The sequence below is a fragment of the Salvelinus fontinalis genome, chromosome 9 (assembly GCF_029448725.1).
Source record: "Salvelinus fontinalis isolate EN_2023a chromosome 9, ASM2944872v1, whole genome shotgun sequence".
Classification (NCBI taxonomy): Eukaryota; Metazoa; Chordata; class Actinopteri; order Salmoniformes; family Salmonidae; genus Salvelinus; species Salvelinus fontinalis.
Window position 1 is genome coordinate 30,833,835 of NC_074673.1, and position 23,144 is coordinate 30,856,978.

General features: G+C 44.1%; 1 protein-coding gene across 1 annotated transcript in view; it reads right to left on the reverse strand.

The window, feature by feature from the left end:
- Positions 1-23,144, reverse strand: part of LOC129862417 (voltage-dependent calcium channel subunit alpha-2/delta-1-like) — a 123,884-nt gene that overhangs the window by 12,662 nt on the left and 88,078 nt on the right. The window contains exons 18-27 of the mRNA XM_055934078.1: positions 21,910-21,984; positions 16,441-16,512; positions 15,875-15,946; positions 15,658-15,719; positions 15,230-15,306; positions 6,036-6,126; positions 5,714-5,808; positions 3,739-3,820; positions 1,094-1,156; positions 98-201 (exon numbers count right to left, since the gene is read on the reverse strand). Coding sequence (XP_055790053.1) covers positions 98-201; positions 1,094-1,156; positions 3,739-3,820; positions 5,714-5,808; positions 6,036-6,126; positions 15,230-15,306; positions 15,658-15,719; positions 15,875-15,946; positions 16,441-16,512; positions 21,910-21,984 — 793 coding nt within the window. The remainder of the gene's footprint in view (positions 1-97; positions 202-1,093; positions 1,157-3,738; positions 3,821-5,713; positions 5,809-6,035; positions 6,127-15,229; positions 15,307-15,657; positions 15,720-15,874; positions 15,947-16,440; positions 16,513-21,909; positions 21,985-23,144) is intronic.

The following is a 23,144-nucleotide window of genomic DNA, read 5'->3' on the forward strand; positions in this document are numbered from 1 at the left end:
CCGTTGGGTCCCTGTGTGTGTGTGTGTGTGTGTGTGTGTGTGTGTGTGTGTGTGTGTGTGTGTGTGTGTGTGTGTGTGTGTGTGTGTGTTAACCCACTGTTGAAGTATGGAGCGGTGAATATATAGATGTTGTTATCCAGAGTCCTCTTGTAGAAACTTGAGTCATAGGTCTCAGCATTCTCTGTCCACTCCTCTCCAGCACTGAAACACACACGAACACATGCTCACGCATACATGTACGCACATTTTTAAGACACAGATGTCTAAAAGATTTTACTCAAATACAAGGCTACACTTTGATCAAAATAACAGTCACACCCAACACACTGGAAAAATGACATGGAATTGGCCCAGAGATAAAGAAAACATATGTATGTTTTTTATGAACGTATTTTTACACATTTTCTTCACATGCAATACTAAATAAAAAATAAAAATATCACAGAAAGATGCTGAAGAAAACCTAAAATTATAGCTACAAACCTTGTACAAACTGCTGTACTCTAACAATCAACAAGACCATCTGACAGCCAGATGATATACACTCGAATGATAAAGATCTTCAGACAGAGAGAAGAGACAAAGAAAGAGAGAGAGAGACAGAGACAGAGACTGAGAGAGACAGACAGAAAGAGAGACAGAGACAAAGAGAGAGACAAAGAGAGACAAAGACAGAAAGAGAGAGAGAGAGAGAGACAAAGAGAGAGACAATGAGAGAGACAGAGAGACAGAGAGAGACAGAGAGAGAGAGACAGAAAGAGAGACAGAAAGAGAGAGAGAGGAATAGAAAGAGTCCATCTGTACTGAGCACGTCACCAGTGTATGTGAACTATGTTCTGGGCTGGGCTAATGGGCGATTTGGGAAAACCAACTCTACATGAAATGTGAAATGATCCAGCAGAGCAGGTAGGGAAGTAAAACAGTATCATATCCAAGCCAAACCATTATACACTTTAAAATAGCTTTGTGCATTAGCCAACTCCTACCTGTATTAATCCTTTGTCATGGCTTCTTACAATAGGAGTTGGCCACAGCACCTACAGTTTGGGATCGAGCTATTCTAACTAACTCAGAAGGAGAAATCTGAGCATACCTCCTGGGATAGACTCTGGTGATCCCTCCATCAGTGGCTACAAACCTGGCCAGAATCCCACCCCTGGGAACAGAAAGAACACACAGGTATCAATCACAGTTCAATTGATGAGGTAAAGAGGTAAATCGAACTCGACCAAAACAATGGAATTGCCATGGAAACTCGTGGGTGAAATGGCAGTGGGGGAAAGGCCCCGAATCTCCTCATTGCCCCCTAGCAAAATTAGCCTACATTTAGGCTATTGTTAATATAGTGCATTCGAAAAGTATTCAGACCCCTGCACTTTTTTTTTGTTACGTTACAGCCTTATTCTAAAATGGATTGCATACATTTTTTCCCTCATCAATCTACACACAATACCCCATAATGACAAAGTGAAAACAGGTTTTTAGAAAATGTTTGCAAATCTATTAAAAACAAAAAGGAAATATAACATTTAAATAAGTATTTAGACCCTTTGCTATGAGACTCGAAATTGAGCTTAGGTGCATCCTGCTTCCATTGATCATCCTTGAGATGTTTCTACAACTTGATTGGAGTCCATATGTGTTAAATTCAATTGATTGGACATGATTTGGAAAGGCACACACCTGTCTATATAAGGTTCTACAGTTGACAGTGCATGTCAGAGCAAAAACCAAGCCATGAGGTCGAAGGAATTGTCCGTAGAGCTCCGAGACAGGATTGTGTCGGGGCACAGATCTGGGGAAGGGTACCAAAACATGTCTACAGCATTGAAGGTTCCCAAGAACACAGTGGCCTCCATCATTCTGAAATGGAAGAAGTTTGGAACCACCAAGACTCTTCATAGAGCTGGCCGCCTGGCCAAACTGAGCAATCGGGGGAGAAGGGCTTTGGTCTGGGAAGTGAACAAGGACATGGTGGTCACTCTGACCGAGCTCCAGAGTTACTCTGTGGAGATGGGAGAATGGAGCAAAGTACAGAGAGATCCTTGATGAAAACCTGCTCCAAAGTACTCAGGACCTCAGACTGGGGCGAAGGTTCACCTTCCAACAGGACAATGACCCTAAGCCCACAGCCAAGACAATGCAGGAGTGGCTTCGGGACAAGTCTCTGAATGTCGTTGAGTAGCCCAGCCAGAGCCCGTACTTGAACCCAATCGAACATCTCTGGAGAGACCTGAAAATAGCTTTGCAGCGACACTCCCCACCCAACCTGACAGAGCTTGTGAGGATCTGTAGAGAAGAATGGGAGAAACTCCCCAAATACCGGTGTGCCAAGCTTGCAACATCATATCCAAGAAGACTCGAGGCTGTAATCACTGCCAAAGGTGCTTCAACAAAGTACTGAGTAAATGGTCTGAATACTTTTGTAAATGTGATAATTCAGTTTTTATACTTTCCATAAATTAGATATTTTTTTGAAAAATCTGTTTTTTCTTTGTCATTATGGGGTATTGTGTGTAGATTGATGAGGAAAAACACTGCATATTTAATCAATTTTAGAATAAGGCTGTAACATAATAAAATGTGGAAAAAGGGAAGGAGTCTGAATACTTTCCAAATGCACTGTATGTGTATTTCACACTATATTGAGGTAAAATTGTATGGATGCCAACCTCAACACGTTCATGTCATCTGAACCAATCAATTGCATTACAGTTATAATTGACTGACTACCACCATTGATTTCTGTATGCTAGCTATACTAACGGGAGTTAGCATTTAGCAGTCACTTTTTCTAAACCTGAAAAGGGACAACTTCTAAATGTTATGCAGCGAAAACAGCCAAATATCCAAATAACACTTAAGTAACCACATTGTGGGTTTGTTACAATACATACTGTAAATTATGACGGATATGACGGAAATCCACTGTTAAAATCAGATTTGTTGAATGTGTGCCAATCTGGTCAATGGAAGCATCGCTCCATTTACCACATCTTTAACAGAGGCTCAGGGACCATCTAGACTAATCAGAGAGGCATGAGCTAAATATTCCACTATCTTTGAAGCCCATCTAGCTCTCCCAGGAGAAATCACTAGTCCGTCTGAACAGTGTGTGTCTTGGAGAGGCGTACAAAGAGAACTACACATCACTGTGTCCAGAACATTTGAAAACGAATTGTTCTAAACCCTGAGAGTCACTTCTCTCTATGTCCTAATTCTTTGAGTTCTTTGTTCAGTAAATTGTTCCTGTTTATGTAAGCATGTGTGTGTATGGCGTGATGAATGCATGTTGAGGTAATTACTGTGGTGTCTTCAGAACACACCATGTCTTGGCATTGCTGGTCCTGTGTCTTTCTTTGATCATATTTTACTGGTAAAACACAGACATAGCACTCTCATAGCAACAGACCAAGACATTAGCATATAGCAGTACTAGCTGCCTGGTGTTTCTCCAATAAGACATCAACAAGATGGGGAGTAGACTGACTGTCTATATGACTCATGTAACTGACTCAATGTGTACATGTAGATGATGCCCTGATGGCGGTCAGTGTGTGTGTGTGTGTGTGTGTGTGTGTGTGTGTGTGTGTGTGTGTGTGTGTGTGTGTGTGAGAGTGTGTGTGTGTGTGTGTGTGTGTGTGTGTGTGTGTGTGTGTGTGTGTGTGTGTGTGTGTGTGTGTGTGTGTGTGTGTGTGTGTGTGTGTGTGTGTGTGTGTGTGTGTGTGTGGCACTCACAATGTCTGCTCCTTCCACAGTTTGACCAGATCAGCAGTCAACCCAGCGTCCAACAGCAGCCTACTGACCAGAGTCACATTACCTAGACAGGAAGACATTGTTACTGAAGTATCTTCCACAGTAAACCCCTTGGTAAACTGCAAGGATGACACATAGGAGTTTAGATGGCTTGAGCTTGCTTAGACAACACAGAGGACATTGCGATCCATTAGACAACACAGAGGACATTGCGATCCATTAGACAACACAGAGGACATTGCGATCCATTAGACAACACAGAGGACATTGCGATCCATTAGACAGCACAGAGGACATTGCGATTCATTAGACAACACAGAGGACATTGCGATCCATTAGACAGCACAGAGGACATTGCGATCTATTAGACAACACAGAGGACATTGCGATCTATTAGACAACACAGAGGACATTGCGATCCATTAGACAACACAGAGGACATTGCGATCCATTAGACAACACAGAGGACATTGCGATCCATTAGACAACACAGAGGACATTGCGATCTATTAGACAACACAGAGGACATTGCGATCCATTAGACAACACAGAGGACATTGCGATCCATTAGACAACACAGAGGACATTGCGATCCATTAGCTGACACAGAGGACATTGCGATCCATTAGACAACACAGAGGACATTGCGATCCATTAGACAACACAGAGGACATTGCGATCCATTAGACAGCACAGAGGACATTGCGATTCATTAGACAACACAGAGGACATTGCGATCCATTAGACAGCACAGAGGACATTGCGATCTATTAGATAACACAGAGGACATTGCGATCTATTAGACAACACAGAGGACATTGCGATCCATTAGACAACACAGAGGACATTGCGATCCATTAGACAACACAGAGGACATTGCGATCCATTAGACAACACAGAGGACATTGCGATCTTTTAGACAACACAGAGGACATTGCGATCCATTAGACAACACAGAGGACATTGCGATCCATTAGACAACACAGAGGACATTGCGATCCATTAGACAACACAGAGGACATTGCGATCCATTAGACAACACAGAGAACATTGCGATCCATTAGACAACACAGAGGACATTGCGATACATTAGATAACACAGAGGACATTGCGATCCATTAGACAACACAGAGAACATTGCGATCCATTAGACAACACAGAGGACATTGCGATCCATTAGACAACACAGAGAACATTGCGATCCATTAGACAACACAGAGGACATTGCGATCCATTAGACAACACAGAGAACATTGCGATCCATTAGACAACACAGAGGACATTGCGATCCATTAGACAACACAGAGAACATTGCGATCCATTAGACAACACAGAGGACATTGCGATCCATTAGACAACACAGAGGACATTGCGATCCATTAGACAACACAGAGAACATTGCGATCCATTAGACAACACAGAGGACATTGCGATCCATTAGCTGAGGATGTTGGTAGGATCTCCAGTAGCTGATACCCATTAGATGATGACACTATAGAGGTTCTGAGTCACACAGTAGCATGACAACATCAGGTTCTAGGAAGCTCAGTCGATCAGGATGATATCAGACTACACTAATCCAATGTCTACCGCGTTAGATAAGGTTGACGTCATTCCTGGCCAGACCAGACTAATCAAACGCCTCTCTCGGACCTTCACAGGGCTATGGAACACCATAAAATCAAAGTGGTGGGAAACCCTCCTGACTCCCCCCACCAATTCCATCTGTGTGTGTGTGTGTGTGTGTGTGTGTGTGTGTGTGTGTGTGTGTGTGTGTGTGTGTGTGTGTGTGTGTGTGTGTGTGTGTGTGTGTGTGTGTGTGTGTGTGTGTGTGTGTGTGTGTGTGTGTGTGTGTGTGTGTGTGTGTGTGTGTGTGTGTGTGTGTGTGTGCGTGTGCGTAAGTGCATGCGTGGGTTGTATGAGCACCTGCGAGTGATAAACAGCCATGGTAACTTACATGGTTCTTCCAGTGTGTTCCTGTCTATGAACTGGTTGAAGTCCAGGAGGAACTGGGTGTTGTTGTCGTTGTCTTTCAAGCCTTTGCAGTACTCCCTACAGAAATAGCAGACACTGTATATTACATACATTACATCTCAAATTCAACATCTGTACAACATCAAACTCCTTTTATAACTTCTACCTAATTATACGCCGTGCTCCTCAATCCCAGCATAAACTGTGGAATAACCAGATACTCCTAGTGAGTACACTTCAGGAGTAACAACGGTTCAACATGGAGGTGGTGGAGGAGATTCAGATGTGCTGCTGTAGCCACTCACCTGGGGGCGATGAAGGTGTATCCCAACTCATCAAACATCTCCACCTGCAGAGTGTCCATGGCTGAAGAGAATAGAGAGCCATCTTTAGAACCTTACACACTCTGTAGAGTAGGAATCATGGCCTATACAGCACACCACACTGATCATTATGGAAATAAAGAACTGAAAGATGAATGAGTGAAAGAAGACATGACAGAAAGAGAGAGAGACAATGATTATGGAGACAAACTCCCATCCATCTTTAAGCTTGGTAGTGCCACTAGTCTATCAGCATGACTTTTCATGGCTGATAGGCCAGTACACTCTGCTGACTGTCACTGCCAGGCATTATCTAGAACATTGCTGTCCATTAACTCACTGACAGGCCTCATCTAGAACACTGCTGTCCATTAACTCACTGTCAGGCCTTACTGCTGTCCATTAACCCACTGACAGGCATTATCTAGAACACTGCTGTCCATTAACTCACTGTCAGGCCTTATCTAGAACACTGCTGTCCATTAACCCACTGTCAGGCATTATCTAGAACACCGCTGTCCATTAACTCACTGACAGGCCTTATCTAGAATACTGCTGTCCATTAACTCACTGTCAGGCCTTACTGCTGTCCATTAACCCACTGACAGGCCTTATCTAGAACACTGCTGTCCATTAACTCACTGTCAGGCCTTACTGCTGTCCATTAACTCACTGACAGGCCTTATCTAGAACACTGCTGTCCATTAACTCACTGTCAGGCCTTACTGCTATCCATTAACCCACTGACAGGCCTTATCTAGAACACTGCTGTCCATTAACTCACTGTCAGGCCTTATCTAGAACACTGCTGTCCATTAACCCACTGTCAGGCATTATCTAGAACACCGCTGTCCATTAACTCACTGACAGGCCTTATCTAGAATACTGCTGTCCATTAACTCACTGTCAGGCCTTACTGCTGTCCATTAACCCACTGACAGGCCTTATCTAGAACACTGCTGTCCATTAACTCACTGTCAGGCCTTACTGCTGTCCATTAACTCACTGACAGGCCTTATCTAGAACACTGCTGTCCATTAACTCACTGTCAGGCCTTACTGCTATCCATTAACCCACTGACAGGCCTTATCTAGAACACTGCTGTCCATTAACTCACTGTCAGGCCTTATCTAGAACACTGCTGTCCATTAACTCACTGTCAGGCCTTACTGCTGTCCATTAACCCACTGTCAGGCATTATCTAGAACACTGCTGTCCAAAAACTCACTACCAGGCCTTATCTAGAACACTGCTGTCCATTAACTCACTGTCAGGCCTTACTGCTGTCCATTAACCCCCTGTCAGGCATTATCTAGAACACTGCTGTCCATTAACTCACTGTCAGGCCTTACTGCTGTCCATTAACACACTGGCAGGCATTATCTAGAACACTGATGTCCATTAACTCACTGTCAGGCCTTATCTAGAACAATGCTGTCCATTAACTCACGGACAGGCCTTACTTCTGTCCATTAACCCACTGTCAGGCATTATCTAGAACACTGCTGTCCATTAAGTCACTGTCAGGCCTTACTGCTGTCCATTAACCCACTGTCAGGCATTATCTAGAACACTGCTGTCCATTAACTCACTGTCAGGCCTTACTGCTGTCCATTAACACACTGGCAGGCATTATCTAGAACACTGCTGTCCATTAACTCACTGACAGGCCTTATCTAGAACACTGCTGTCCATTAACCCACTGTCAGGCATTATCTAGAACACTGCTGTCCATTAACTCACTGGCAGGCCTTACTGCTGTCCATTAACTCACTGACAGGCCTTATCTAGAACACTGCTATTCATTAACTCACTGGCAGGCCTTACTGCTGTCCATTAACTCACTGTCAGGCCTTATCTAGAACACTGCTGTCCATTAACTCACTGTCAGGCCTTACTGCTGTCCATTAACCCACTGACAGGCCTTATCTAGAACACTGCTATTAATTAACTCACTGGCAGGCCTTACTGCTGTCCATTAACCCACTGTCAGGCCTTATCTAGAACACTGCTATCCATTAACTCACTGGCAGGCCTTATCTAGAACACTGCTATCCATTAACTCACTGTCAGGCCTTACTGCTGTCCATTAACTCACTGACAGGCCTTATCTAGAACACTGCTATCCATTAACCCACTGACAGGCCTTATCTAGAACACTGCTGTCCATTAACTCACTGTCAGGCCTTACTGCTGTCCATTAACCCACTGACAGGCCTTATCTAGAACACTGCTGTCCATGAAGTCACTGTCAGGCCTTACTGCTGTCCATTAACCCACTGTCAGGCATTATCTAGAACACTGCTGTCCAATAAATCACTGTCAGGCCTTATCTAGAACACTGCTGTCCATTAACTCACTGTCAGGCCTTACTGCTGTCCATTAACCCACTGTCAGGCATTATCTAGAACACTGCTGTCCATTAAATCACTGTCAGGCCTTACTGCTGTCCATTAACCCACTGGCAGGCATTATCTAGAACACTGCTGTCCATTAACTTACTGTCAGGCCTTATCTAGAACACTGCTGTCCATTAACTCACTGTCAGGCCTTACTGCTGTCCATTAACTCACTGACAGGCCTTATCTAGACCACTGCTATCCATTAACTCACTGGCAGGCATTATCTAGAACACTGCTATCCATTAACTCACTGTCAGGCCTTACTGCTGTCCATTAACTCACTGACAGGCCTTATCTAGAACACTGCTATCCATTAACCCACTGACAGGCCTTATCTAGAACACTGCTGTCCATTAACTCACTGTCAGGCCTTACTGCTGTCCATTAACCCACTGTCAGGCATTATCTAGAACACTGCTGTCCATTAAATCACTGTCAGGCCTTACTGCTGTCCATTAACCCACTGGCAGGCATTATCTAGAACACTGCTGTCCATTAACTCACTGTCAGGCCTTATCTAGAACACTACTGTCCATTAACTCACTGTCAGGCCGTACTGCTGTCCATTAACCCACTGTCAGGCATTATCTAGAACACTGCTGTCCATTAACTCACTGTCAGGCCTTACTAATGTCCATTAACCCACTGGCAGGCCTTATCTAGAACACTGCTGTCCATTAACTCACTGACTGGCCTAATCTAGACCACTGCTATCCATTAACTCACTGACAGGCCTTATCTAGAACACTGCTATCCATTAAATCACTGACAGGACTTATCTAGAACACTGCTGTCCATTAACTCACTGTCAGGCCTTACTGCTGTCCATTAACCCACTGACAGGCCTTATCTAGAACACTGCTGTCCATTAACTCACTGTCAGGCCTTATTGCTGTCCATTAACCCACTGACAATCCTTATCTAGAACACTGCTGTCCATTAAGTAACTGTCAGGCCTTACTGCTGTCCATTAACCCACTGTCAGGCATTATCTAGAACACTGCTGTCCATTAACTCACTGTCAGGCCTTATCTAGAACACTGATGTCCATTAAATCACTGTCAGGCCTTACTGCTGTCCATTAACCCACTGTCAGGCATTATCTAGAACACTGCTGTCCATTAACTCACTGTCAGGCCTTACTGCTGTCCATTAACTCACTTACAGGCCTTATCTAGAACACTGCTATTAATTAACTCACTGGCAGGCCTTACTGCTGTCCATTAACCCACTGGCAGGCCTTATCTAGAACACTGCTATCCATTAACTCACTGTCAGGCCTTACTGCTGTCCATTAACTCACTGACAGGCCTTATCTAGACCACTGCTATCCATTAACTCACTGGCAGGCCTTATCTAAAACACTGCTATCCATTAACTCACTGTCAGGCCTTACTGCTGTCCATTAACCCACTGACAGGCCTTATCTAGAACACTGCTGTCCATTAAGTAACTGTCAGGCCTTACTGCTGTCCATTAACCCACTGTCAGGCATTATCTAGAACACTGCTGTCCATTAACTCACTGTCAGGGCTTATCTAGAACACTGATGTCCATTAACTCACTGTCAGGCCTTACTGCTGTCCATTAACCCACTGTCGGGCATTATCTAGAACACTGCTGTCCAATAACTCACTGTCAGGCCTTATCTAGAACACTGCTGTCCATTACTCACTGTCAGGCCTTACTGCTGTCCATTAACCCACTGACAGGCATTATCTAGAACACTGCTGTCCATTAACTCACTGTCAGGCCTTATCTAGAACACTGTCCATTAACTCACTGTCAGGCCTTACTGCTGTCCATTAACCCACTGTCAGGCATTATCTAGAACACTGCTGTCCAATAACTCACTGACAGGCCTTATCTAGAACACTGCTGTCCATTAACTCACTTGCAGGCCTTATCTAGAACACTGCTGTCCATTAACTCACTGTCAGGCCTTGCTGCTGTCCATTAACTCACTGACAGGCCTCATCTAGACCACTGCTATCCATTAACTCACTGGCAGGCCTTATCTAGAACACTGCTATCCATTAACTCACTGGCATGCCTTACTGCTGTCCATTAATTTACTGACAGGCCTTATCTAGAACACTGCTATCCATTAACCTACTGTCAGGCCTTATCTAGAACACTGCTGTCCATTAACTCACTGTCAGGCCTTACTGCTTTCCATTAACCCACTGACAGGCCTTATCTAGAACACTGCTGTCCATTAACTCACTGTCAGGCCTTACTGCTGTCCATTAACCCACTGTCAGGCATTATCTAGAACACTGCTGTCCATTAACTCACTGTCAGGCCTTATCTAGAACACTGCTGTCCATTAACTCACTGTCAGGCCTTACTGCTGTCCACTAACCCACTGTCAGGCATTATCTAGAACACTGCTGTCCATTAACTCACTGTCAGGCCTTACTGCTGTCCATTAACTCACTGACAGGCCTTATCTAGAACACTGCTACCCATAAACCCACTGTCAGGCCTTATCTAGAACACTGCTGTCCATTAACCCACTGACAGGCCTTATCTAGAACACTGCTGTCCATTAACTCACTGTCAGGCCTTACTGCTGTCCATTAACCCACTGTCAGGCATTATGTAGAACACTGCTGTCCATTAAATCACTGTCAGGCCTTATCTAGAACACTGCTGTCCATTAACTCACTGTCAGGCCTTACTGCTGCCCATTAACCCACTGTCAGGCATTATCTAGAACACTGCTGTCCATTAACTCACTGTCAGGCCTTACTAATGTCCATTAACCCACTGGCAGGCCTTATCTAGAACACTGCTGTCCATTAACTCACTGACAGGCCTAATCTAGACCACTGCTATCCATTAACTCACTGACAGGCCTTATCTAGAACACTGCTATCCATTAACTCACTGACAGGCCTTATCTAGAACACTGATATCCATTAACCTACTGTCAGGCCTTATCTAGAACACTGCTGTCCATTAACTCACCGTCAGGCCTTACTGCTGTCCATTAACCCACTGACAGGCCTTATCTAGAACACTGCTGTCCATTAACTCACTGTCAGGCCTTATTGCTGTCCATTAACCCACTGACAATCCTTATCTAGAATACTGCTGTCCATTAAGTAACTGTCAGGCCTTACTGCTGTCCATTAACCCACTGTCAGGCATTATCTAGAACACTGCTGTCCATTAACTCACTGTCAGGCCTTATCTAGAACACTGATGTCCATTAACTCACTGTCAGGCCTTACTGCTGTCCATTAACCCACTGTCAGGCATTATCTAGAACACTGCTGTCCAATAACTCACTGTCAGGCCTTATCTAGAACACTGCTGTCCATTACTCACTGTCAGGCCTTACTGCTGTCCATTAACCCACTGACAGGCATTATCTAGAACACTGCTGTCCATTAACTCACTGTCAGGCCTTATCTAGAACACTGCTGTCCATTAACTCACTGTCAGGCCTTACTGCTGTCCATTAACCCACTGTCAGGCATTATCTAGAACACTGCTGTCCAATAACTCACTGACAGGCCTTATCTAGAACACTGCTGTCCATTAACTCACTGGCAGGCCTTATCTAGAACACTGCTGTCCATTAACTCACTGTCAGGCCTTGCAGCTTTCCATTAACCCACTGTCAGGCATTATCTAGAACACTGCTGTCCATTAACTCACTGGCAGGCCTTATCTAGAACACTGCTGTCCATTAACTCACTGACAGGCCTTATCTAGACCACTGCTATCCATTAACTCACTGGCAGGCCTTATCTAGAACACTTCTATCCATTAACTCACTGACAGGCCTTATCTAGAACACTGCTATCCATTAACCTACTGTCAGGCCTTATCTAGAACACTGCTGTCCATTAACTCACTGTCAGGCCCTACTGCTGTCCATTAACCCACTGACAGGCCTTATCTAGAACACTGCTGTCCATTAACTCACTGTCAGGCCTTACTGCTGTCCATTAACCCACTGACAGGCCTTATCTAGAACACTGCTGTCCATTAACTCACTGTCAGGCCTTACTGCTGTCCACTAACCCACTGTCAGGCATTATCTAGAACACTGCTGTCCATTAACTCACTGTCAGGCCTTACTGCTGTCCATTAACCCACTGGCAGGCATTATCTAGAACACTGCTGTCCATTAACTCACTGGCAGGCCTTATCTAGAACACTGCTGTCCATTAACTCACTGTCAGGCCTTACTGCTGTCCATTAACCCACTGTCAGGCATTATCTAGAACACTGCTGTCCATTAACTCACTGGCAGGCCTTATCTAGAACACTGCTGTCCATTAACTCACTGACAGGCCTTACTGCTGTCCATTAACTCACTGGCAGGCCTTATCTAGAACACTGCTATCCATTAACTCACTGTCAGGCCTTACTGTTGTCCATTAACCCACTGGTATGCCTTATCTAGAACACTGCTGTCCATTAACTCACTGTCAGGCCTTATCTAGAAAACTGCTGTCCATTAACTCACTGTCAGGCCTTATCGAGAATACTGCTATCCATTAACTCACTGTCAGGCCGTACTGTTGTCTATTAACTCACGGGCAGGCCTTATCTAGAACACTGCTATCCATTAACTCACTGGCAGGCCTTATCTAGAACACTGCTGTCCATTAACCCACTGGCAGGCATTATCTAGAACATTGCTGTCCATTAACTCACTGTCAGGCCTTACTGTTGTCCATTAACTCACTGGCAGGCCTTATCTAGAACACTGCTGTCCATTAACTCACTGTCAGGCCTTACTGCTGACCATTAACCCACTGACAGGCATTATCTAGAACACTGCTGTCCATTAACTCACTGGCAGGCATTATCTAGAACACTGCTGTCCATTAACTCACTGGCAGGCCTTAACTCACTGTCAGGCCTTATTGAGAATACTGCTATCCATTAACTCACTGTCAGGCCTTACTGTTGTCCATTAACTCACGGACAGGCCTTATCTAGAACACTACTATCCATTAATTCACTGGCAGGCCTTATCTAGAACACTGCTGTTCATTAACTCACTGTCAGGCCTTATCTAGTACACTGCTGTCCATTAACTCACTGTCAGGCCTTACTGCTGTCCATTAACCCACTGGCAGGCATTATCTAGAACACTGCTGTCCATTAACTCACTGGCAGGCATTATCTAGAACACTGCTGTCCATTAACTCACTGTCAGGCCTTACTGCTGTCCATTAACACACTGTCAGGCCTTATCTAGAACACTGCTGTCCATTAACTCACTGTCAGGCCTTACTGTTGTCCATTAACCCACTGGCAGGCCTTATCTAGAACACTGCTGAATGTGAACTTCCGACTTCAATTGTATATGAGGTGCCGGATAGACAGGGAGAAAAGGTGTGGAGTGAAACTGAAGTGATGGAACATGCAAACAAGGGGAAGAGGAATACTTGCCCTTCTGCCCTGTAGTGACCCCAGATAGAGAGAGAGAGAGGGAGGGAGCGGGAGAGAAAGAGAGAGGGGAGGGGGGAAAGGAAGGAGATAGAGAGAGAGAAAGAAAGAGAGAAAACAGAACCATTGGGATGTCTTATCAAATTCATATTACAGCAATATAAGAAGTCTTAAAAAGAAGGGAAATGTGATCTAAAACAACCACGCTATCCAAACAGAGAGGTGCTACCATGCAGAGACATGCAATAAAGTACAGTACGTTCACAGAGACATCCTCAGTTCCTCCAGTATCTGTCTCTCCTATTATTCCATGTGACAGGATTTGGCTTTGGATTTCACTATGTTCTTTCCAATAGAGTTCCTACACTCATAAAGACATCAATGTCCATCAATCAATCCCTTAAAAGAAGACATCACGAGAAAAACATCATTAAATTGATACAGTCATGCCAGCAGTCTGTGGAACCGTTTACTGATGGTTCAGTATGAAAAGGTTCATGATTATCTGGTGCATAATCAAAGCATTTCAATAGCATGTAAAACATGACAGGCAGATTTCAGAACATCTCATGTAAGGACTGGGAAGGGTAGGAATCACATGGACCTCAGCTGTTCTCTCGTTTACTCTCTGTCAATACAGATTTGACATTCCTTTTCCCTTCTTACTTTCCATCTCGTTTCACCTCCTTTTGTTTCGCTCTGTCACTGTGTAGAATTAATATACTTCATCATGCAAACACAGATACATGATCATGCAGAGACTGGACGACACATAAGGAACAGTGAGTTATACACCAGGAAATAGACTACTTGCCCCATGGAGCTGTACGGATCCCATGAAGGGGCAGATAGAGGGAGGACATGAGGGGAACATTAAAGTCAAGAAAATTGGATAGTTTGTAGAGGTGGATTTATCTTGTACATCAGAGGTACAGTACAGGAACCATGTGATAAAGCCTCTATGAGTAGTGATTAACCAGGTCTGGGTAGAGAAAGAGGTGCAGACAGGCAGGCTGTGTAAGGTAACATGCCTCCTCTGCCCTCAGATTCAAAGAAAAGGAACAGAGGAACAAGAGATGGAAAAGAGGAAGAGAAAGAACAAGGAGAGGGGGTGGAGTGCATCAGAGCTGATGGAGGGAGGGAAGAAGAGAGGGGAATATGTGATCTGGGAGAGGGTGATGGAGAGGAAGAGTACGGTGAAGAGAGAGAGAGAGAGAGAGAGACGTCAGCCGACTGGACCATGGGGCCACACTACAAAGGACGAAGTTTGGCAAAACTCACTGATTTGAGAGAGCAAAGTTGCTGTGGTGTGTTTCTTTTGTGGCTGCATGCCTGTGTGTGTGTGTGTGTTCTCACCCATGGCCTGTCTGATGGTGTCTCCCAGTTTGGCCTGTAAGTAGTGTTCACTGTAGGTAGGCAGGACCAGGGCCAAGCTGGGGAAATAAAGGTCTTGTCATTATACAGGACCCTGTCCTTTCTCTGTTGACACACTGAAGGCGATGCTTGGAAAAACATGTTCCATCCACAAGGTGACAGGACACTGAACATCTGCATTTACACACATTTCAGTAGTTGAGAAAAGGGTTTTACTGTGATGGAGATGCACAGAGAGTGCCCCCTACTGACCAGACCTGATTATATTCATGAAGTAGAGATGTGAGACCACTGTGATGTTACAGCAACCTATCCAATCCTTTCAGATCACTACACGTTTCCAGGAGATATGGCTAAGGGTTAAAGGCTGTTTCTGGACTGGGTCAACATCTTTCAGTCCTCTTGCCTACCTGTAGTCTGTTCCATTGACCTGAGCCCAGGTGTACGTCCTTACTCCTCTGTCGATGTATCTCTGTCAGCGAACATACAGAGGTGTTAAAACAGTCATAATCCTAAATCGTAAACTACACGTAACTTACTTCAACCTAAATCATGCACTGATGTCACTAGGAGATGTGTAAGTGAGAATTAGTACTATTATGTGTCTTTCATTGGTGCTGATCTCACCTCATCCTGAGTTTTAACTAGAGTATCTATGGTCTCTTCACCTGGGTTCCCATCTATCATCATTCTCCTGATCTACTCACACACACACAGAGAGAGCGAGACAGAGAGACAGAGAGACAGAGAGCGAGAGAGACAGAGAGAGAGAGAGAGAGAGAGAGAGAGAGAGAGAGAGATAATGCATGCATGCTTTTGTGTGTGAAAGATAAAATAAATATACAAAGATATCTTCTTCAACTGTACCCCCTGTCAAATGTGTGAATGGTTACAGGGTCTGATCTCACAACCGTTCTCTCTCTAAAACACAGTGCACATCTGTACACCAGCGAGAGAGAAAGAGAGGAATAACAACAAGGAGATCGGTAGCACTTCTATATGCTGAACCTCCCTCTTGGAGTGTCTGTGTATATGATAGAAGCAGGATGAAAGGAGAGGGAGAGACAGACAGAGTGGGGTATCCACTGCTTCTGTAAACATGTCCTCTCATTTACAGCCAGTCACTGTATAAATCACACTCAATTAACTTTAGTAGGAGACAGGACACAACTAACACCTGTGTGTGTGTTTACCTGGACTTTGATGTCGTTCTCCAGTTCAGCATCGAGGAAGTCCAGAGTGACAGGCTCCTGGAATTTAGGATTCTGAGGAGATGTGAGTGTTTAGTCTAGTGGATGAGTTACCACGACACACACACACACACACAGACACAGACACACACACACACACACACACACACACACACACACACACACACACACACACACACACACACACACACACACACACACACACACACACACACACACACACACACACACACACACACACACACACACACACACACACACACACACACACACACACACACACAGTCTCATTCTTGTATATTCAATAGCATGACTTGTTTGATATCGGTCCCCCTGATGCATGTTGAGTTGTTACAGCGAGTTGTAATGAAACGCAGTAGACCAGGGATCATCAACTAGATTCAGCTGCAGGATTATTTTTCTGGAGCGGATGGTCGGGGGGCTGGAACATAATTACTAATAATTTGTAGACTGCAAATTGACGTCAAGAAGCCCAAACAGATATATTTGACTAAAACATATACATTTCAGACATTGCTTACATTTGTATACGATCACGTCTCTCTATTTTGCGTGGGAATACATGGGAACAGGTTTCCTTAATAAAAATCAGTTGGAGCTCATTTCCTGGTGTATTTACAGTCTTTCATAACCAACAATGAAAATGTAAAAAATAAAAACTTGCTGAGAAATCTTGGGAGGCCAAATAAAATCATCGCCGCCAGTTGGGAAACCCAGTAGACTGTGTAGTGTTTCAGTCATGGGTTCTTAGCATGGCTTCAGGCCATAGAGTAAAACACTGCTCCTTACCCTATCGTGTTATTGTGTTCTATAGTATATACTGTACATTCAGACAAAGAGCCTAGTTTATACAGCTGAGAACCAACTGACCGGAATACTCCAGCGTGTGTGTGTGTGTGTGTGTGTTTGTGTGTGTGTGTGTGTGTTGCATGCATGCGTGATGGTTGAGTCCGTGTGTGTGTAGCGTGGGTGCCTGCTTGTGTGTGTGTGTGTGTGTGTTTGATACAGACTAACTGTAGACTGTGTTAATGTCAGTAGTTAAACCCTCAGTGCATATCAGGGACTTTCTAATGTTATAAAGTAGCAGCAGTAATCCAGAACTACTCTGTTAAAGCACCAGTAAATGGATGGAACCTGATACTCTGTCTCCTAGCAACGCTGCTCTACCTTTAGACTGTATACACATTTTAGAAGGTTCATATGGATTTAGTTTCTGCAAAAGCTACATAAACACACTGTGATGATGATGATTAAATGAACCTTACATTGGATGAAGAGAGAAAAGAAAGACGGAACAGTGGAGGATGATGAAGAGGATCTCAGCATGAAAAAAATCAAATCAAATAAATAGTTAGAGGCCATAAGATGATACAGAAAATATAAGCACATTAAATAAACAGTCAAATGAAGGAGAGAGGATGAAACTATAATATACAGAGAAAGAAAGAATGAATGAAAGAAAGAAAGAGTGGCAAAGTGAGTGGGTGGGGGAGAGAGATCAGAATCCAACTCCAAACGTAGCGAGGGATTTGTGTGATGAATACGAAATGGGTTTTCTATTCAACCACAAATAACACGCAGACCGAAACACAAGAGCAAGAGAGAAAAGAGAGAATGTGTTCAAAGAGTCCAAGGTCACCCTCCATATTCACACCTCCCTCTGTTTCTCTGATCACACATGCACACGCAAACATATCATACACAGTAAGATTGACCATGCCCTTTCACTGGAATGCTTTACAGTGATGTACCAGAGGGATTATGGACATGATTTACAAAGCAAGTGTATGATTTGAGTATAAATAGGAATTCATGACAATAGTGCACAGAAGGATTCATACAGTTTTATGAATTGATCCATCAAGTCCCAGTGAGAAAGACTAACCAGTAGCAGTACTAGGAAGGGACCTGCTGTAACCTGGTCATGTCATCATGTGTTAGTTCAGTCTTTCTCTCTCCCTCTGTCCCTCTAGGACCTACCCTTCTCCCCCTCTCCCTCTAGGACCTACCCTTCTCCCTCCCTCCCTCCCTCTAGGACCTACCCTTCTCCCTCCCTCCCTCTAGGACCTACCCTTCTCCCTCCCTCCCTCCATCCTCCTTCCCTCTAGGACCTACCCTTCTCCCTCCCTCCCTCTAGGACCTACCCTTCTCTGTCTCTCCCGCTAGGACCTACCGTTCTCCCTCCCTCCCTCCCTCTAGGACCTACCCTTCTCCCTCCCTCCCTCTAGGACCTACCCTTCTCCCTCCCTCCCTCTAGGACCTACCCTTCTCCCTCCCTCCCTCCCTCCCTCCCTCCCTCTAGGACCTACCCTTCTCCCTCCCTCCCTCCCTCTAGGACCTACCCTTCTCCCTCCCTCCCTCTAGGACCTACCCTTCTCCCTCCCTCCCTCTAGGACCTACCCTTCTCCCTCCCTCCCTCTAGGACCTACCCTTCTCCTTCCCTCCCTCTAGGACCTACCCTTCTCCCTCCCTCCCTCCATCCTCCTTCCCTCTAGGACCTACCCTTCTCCCTCCCTCCCTCTAGGACCTACCCTTCTCCCTCTCTCCCTCTAGGACCTACCCTTCTCCCTCCATCCTCCTTCCCTCTAGGACCTATCGTTCTCCCTCCCTCCCTCTAGGACCTACCCTTCTCCCTCTCTCCCTCTAGGACCTACCCTTCTCCCTCTCTCCCTCTAGGACCTACCCTTCTCCCTCTCTCCCTCTAGGACCTACCCTTCTCCCTCCCTCCCTCCCTCTAGGACCTACCCTTCTCCCTCTCTCCCTCTAGGACCTACCCTTCTCCCTCCCTCCCTCCCTCTAGGACCTACCCTTCTCCCTCCCTCCCTCCCTCTAAGACCTATCCTTCTCCCTCCCTCCCTCCCTCCCTCTAGGACCTACCCTTCTCTCCATCTCCCTCCCTCCCTCCCTCTAGGACCTACCCTTCTCTCCATCTCCCTCTCTCACACACAGGTGCATACACCCAAACTTCTAGACAATGACACAACATAATGACAACATGACAGATGGCTTAGAGAAAAGAAACAGTTTAACAGAACATATGAAAGAGTCAAATAAACAGTGTGAAACATTTAGCGAATTATGTGACCATCTACTTAACTTGACTAATAACAACTAGTCACTATTACCTTCTATTCCACCACTGAGTATGGCTGCTCTAAGACTACAACAGCAGCAGGAAAACACTGACGACGCTACTGTTCATCTGAAGTGTGTTAACTGCTTGGAATGATTCAAAAATCAAGAGGCTCTCTCACATCTGAGCCATCTTGGTTGCAGGCGCATTGTAACAATAAAATTGATGAAGGAAAAGAGAAACCTGCACACTGCTCTGGCTAGTATCACTATTTATTATTAAGCTTTACGTATCGGCCTCAAGGCCTTCGTCAGAGCTTTTGTGAGTGCTTGTAATTTGCACCCTTAAGTAGACATTGCTCCACCCACATCCATTTAGTGCATGTAATGGGGTTGGATTCAAGGAAATACAAATGTGTTACCAGACATAACAATGTGAATTTTATAAATATTCAAATAAAGAATGTACATAAAACTTATTTAACACTGATTGGAATGATTGAAAATTACGCTTTGGTTCGTTCAACCTTTTCTATTCAATTGATCTGAAATCAAATAGCAGTTGGGGGGGGGGGGGGCAATGTAGTGGTAATGTAGTGGTGGCAGCCTATCAGAAGAGTTGGAGGCGTGCCTTATTGGGCTGTGGCTTTCAGGTTGTATTTTTGCCAACCTGTGAAAGTGAACGTCATTACAGTAAATGTGGTCGGTTGTATTCCTTATTCAAACTTAAACGTGCCAGTGTCTGTAATGATACTTCCATAAGTGCATGCGATACTGAAGAGCCTGACAAGTGTTATAGGTTAAGGTATCCAATGCTTGGTTACGATATTGTTGCTACTTAATATGAAAGTCTTGTGTAAAGAATATGTTCAGAAACATAATTTCATGTTATTGAACCAACACAATTTCTTGATATATAAATAATGAATTGAATTGCATGTAACGCATAGGTAATTCCATATTAAAAAGTGAACTTGGAACAAGATGAAAACATGGGATGTATTTACATTAAATATTGGTTTGTATTTGTTATTAATTAGGTTCAACCAAAAGGAGGAAAGTAAGTTGAGTGCCGAAAGAAATATGTTCCAACTTAAAATATAGGATTGATAAAAATCAAATAAAACAGTTGACATTGAATCATATATTTGGTTTCAACAAATGCAGTATTTTTTAACTGAGAAAACATAACTCCTTTACTTGTAACCAGTCAAGTAATTTTCTTACGTTGATCCAAGGAGTCCTATTTTAGTGTACCATCACTTTAGCAGAGTTTACTGGACACACACACTCTACTCAACGATCTAACAGTTAAAGACCAGCCCTAAGGGTTACTAGTCTACATCTATAATATGTTCTACTATAGCACATCTACTATCTATCTATCCTACTCTCTCTCACCTCATGGAGCGTGATGGCATACGGCTTATTGAGTCTTGTCTTGCGGTTACGGATCCTTTTCTAACAGATACATAATGAGAGAGATGCAGGGAGCATTTCAGTAGGAGACAACATCTCCATTTGATAATATGAATTTATTGGCCAGGCACTATTATCTAAATAGAATACACGTTAACACATTCAGTATGTGGCCAGGCGGGACTCAAACCATAACCGTTGCAACCTTCAACAAAGTGTTGTGTCTGTAGCATATTTCAGCATGGTTAAAATCCCATTAGTCAGAACAAGGCCTTCTGATGGCATTGATCTCTGATCCCCTCTCTGTAACAGACGTGAAGACTGTTTCCAACCCTGACTGACACACTCACACACATGGTTCCTCCTTAGGAAGCCTATACAACGCTGTACAAGACCTCCAGTCACTTTGAAACAGTACCCTTTGAAAGAGGCTGCACGCCTTTACACACACACACATGAACACCCTGTGTATGCTGTGCATTGCTTAGGGTTAAGTGCCAGTGCATGTGTGTGTATGAATAGATTGGATCCATGAGTGTGTGTCCATGTTGATTAGTGTTTTAAGGATGTGGTTGGATGAGATGTTAACATGTGTGTAGCACCACCCAGGCCTTGTTGAACACAACAAGCCCCAACAGACAGCCTGCGGGCCTAGACAACACATGGCTCTCTGCAGCCTGTCAAGTCCTGGGGTGTTGAGGAGGAGGTCAGTAGAGGAGGAGAGGAAAGAGGGGAGGAATAGAAGAGGTACTGTAGGGAGGAGCAGTGTGTTTCTCTAAAGGTGGCTCAGGAGCATTATCGTGGCCTGTGGTTAGACATACTGCTACGATCATGTGTGGGTTCATATGAACATGAATAGCAAGCATAGTAGCACCTCCGAATGAGTTGGGATTGTAAGACATGTGGTAACAGAATAGAAGAGGTAGGGATAGTACATACCTTAGGTTGGAGGTTGGGGTGTAGCAGTACATATCCATTGGGGTCGATGGCAAAATAATATCCATTAGGTCCAATCTGAGGAGTGGAGGAACAGAGAGGGTTGGAGGAGACAGTTGACATATTTTGTACACTACAGGGAACATGGATGTGTACTCACTACCTCCCTGTTCTGGGTTATTAGAGTATCGATCATAAACATGATTGAGTTCATATGATAGAGGGCAGGGCTGTCAGAGTAAGTCTGTTATTTTCAGGCAAATAATTTGGACAAAAAGAAAATGATACGAGCACGTCTTGTTTATGAAGCCGTTGACACCAATTGTGAAATAACGCCACATTCCGTAAATGATTTATTCGGAACAGGTTACATTTGTGCTTCTTCTTGCAAAATAAGCTGTAGACCATTATAAATTGTTATCTGAGAAACTGCCTCTGACAGGTCTGTGGATTCATAGTGTGAATTAATTAATTAATCAATTGCTCTCTGCCTGTTTTTTCTCTCTCGTTTGCAACGCATCAGTGTAGCACCATATTAATTGAATCAATGTGATTACATCACACCAGAGCTATACACGTCGCTCTCGCCATTGAAATATTCCATGTTCAGTGCCAATGATGTATCGCAGGGGTTCCCAAACTTTTTTGGCCCACGACCACATTTTGATATGAAAATGTTTTCGTAACCCCAAAACGGATATAATCAACAGCCAATGTTTACTTTTTTAAATTGAGGCTATGAAAGTCCATTACAAATCAGTCCGAAAGTACAATACTTTTGACACTACAATCTGAAGGAAGTATGCTTTAAAGTGACTAAACTGCATAAGAAAGGTATTAGAAAGTCCAGAAGGTCATCAGACTTTTATATGATATTCTGTGTAGAAAAGAACATCATCATTAACCACATTTCCATCCACAGTTTTATGCGACCAAATACAACACATATCACGATACTTGTAATGGAAACAGGAAGTTTAGGTACACTTTTATAAATGCCGACAGATCATTTTTTCGTTCGACATCGTGAGATCTTTTTTTGTCAGTATAATTAATTATGCCAGAAATGGCGGTGGAAACACCTTTATGCGCAAATATAAATGTAACCATCATATGGAAGTAAACTTGGAGGCACGCGATGATGGTGTGTGGTCCCACCACGACCACCACGACTCAGGAAACGACCACCACGACTCTGGAAACCATGCAGTTTATTCGGCTACAGATAAAATATGTTA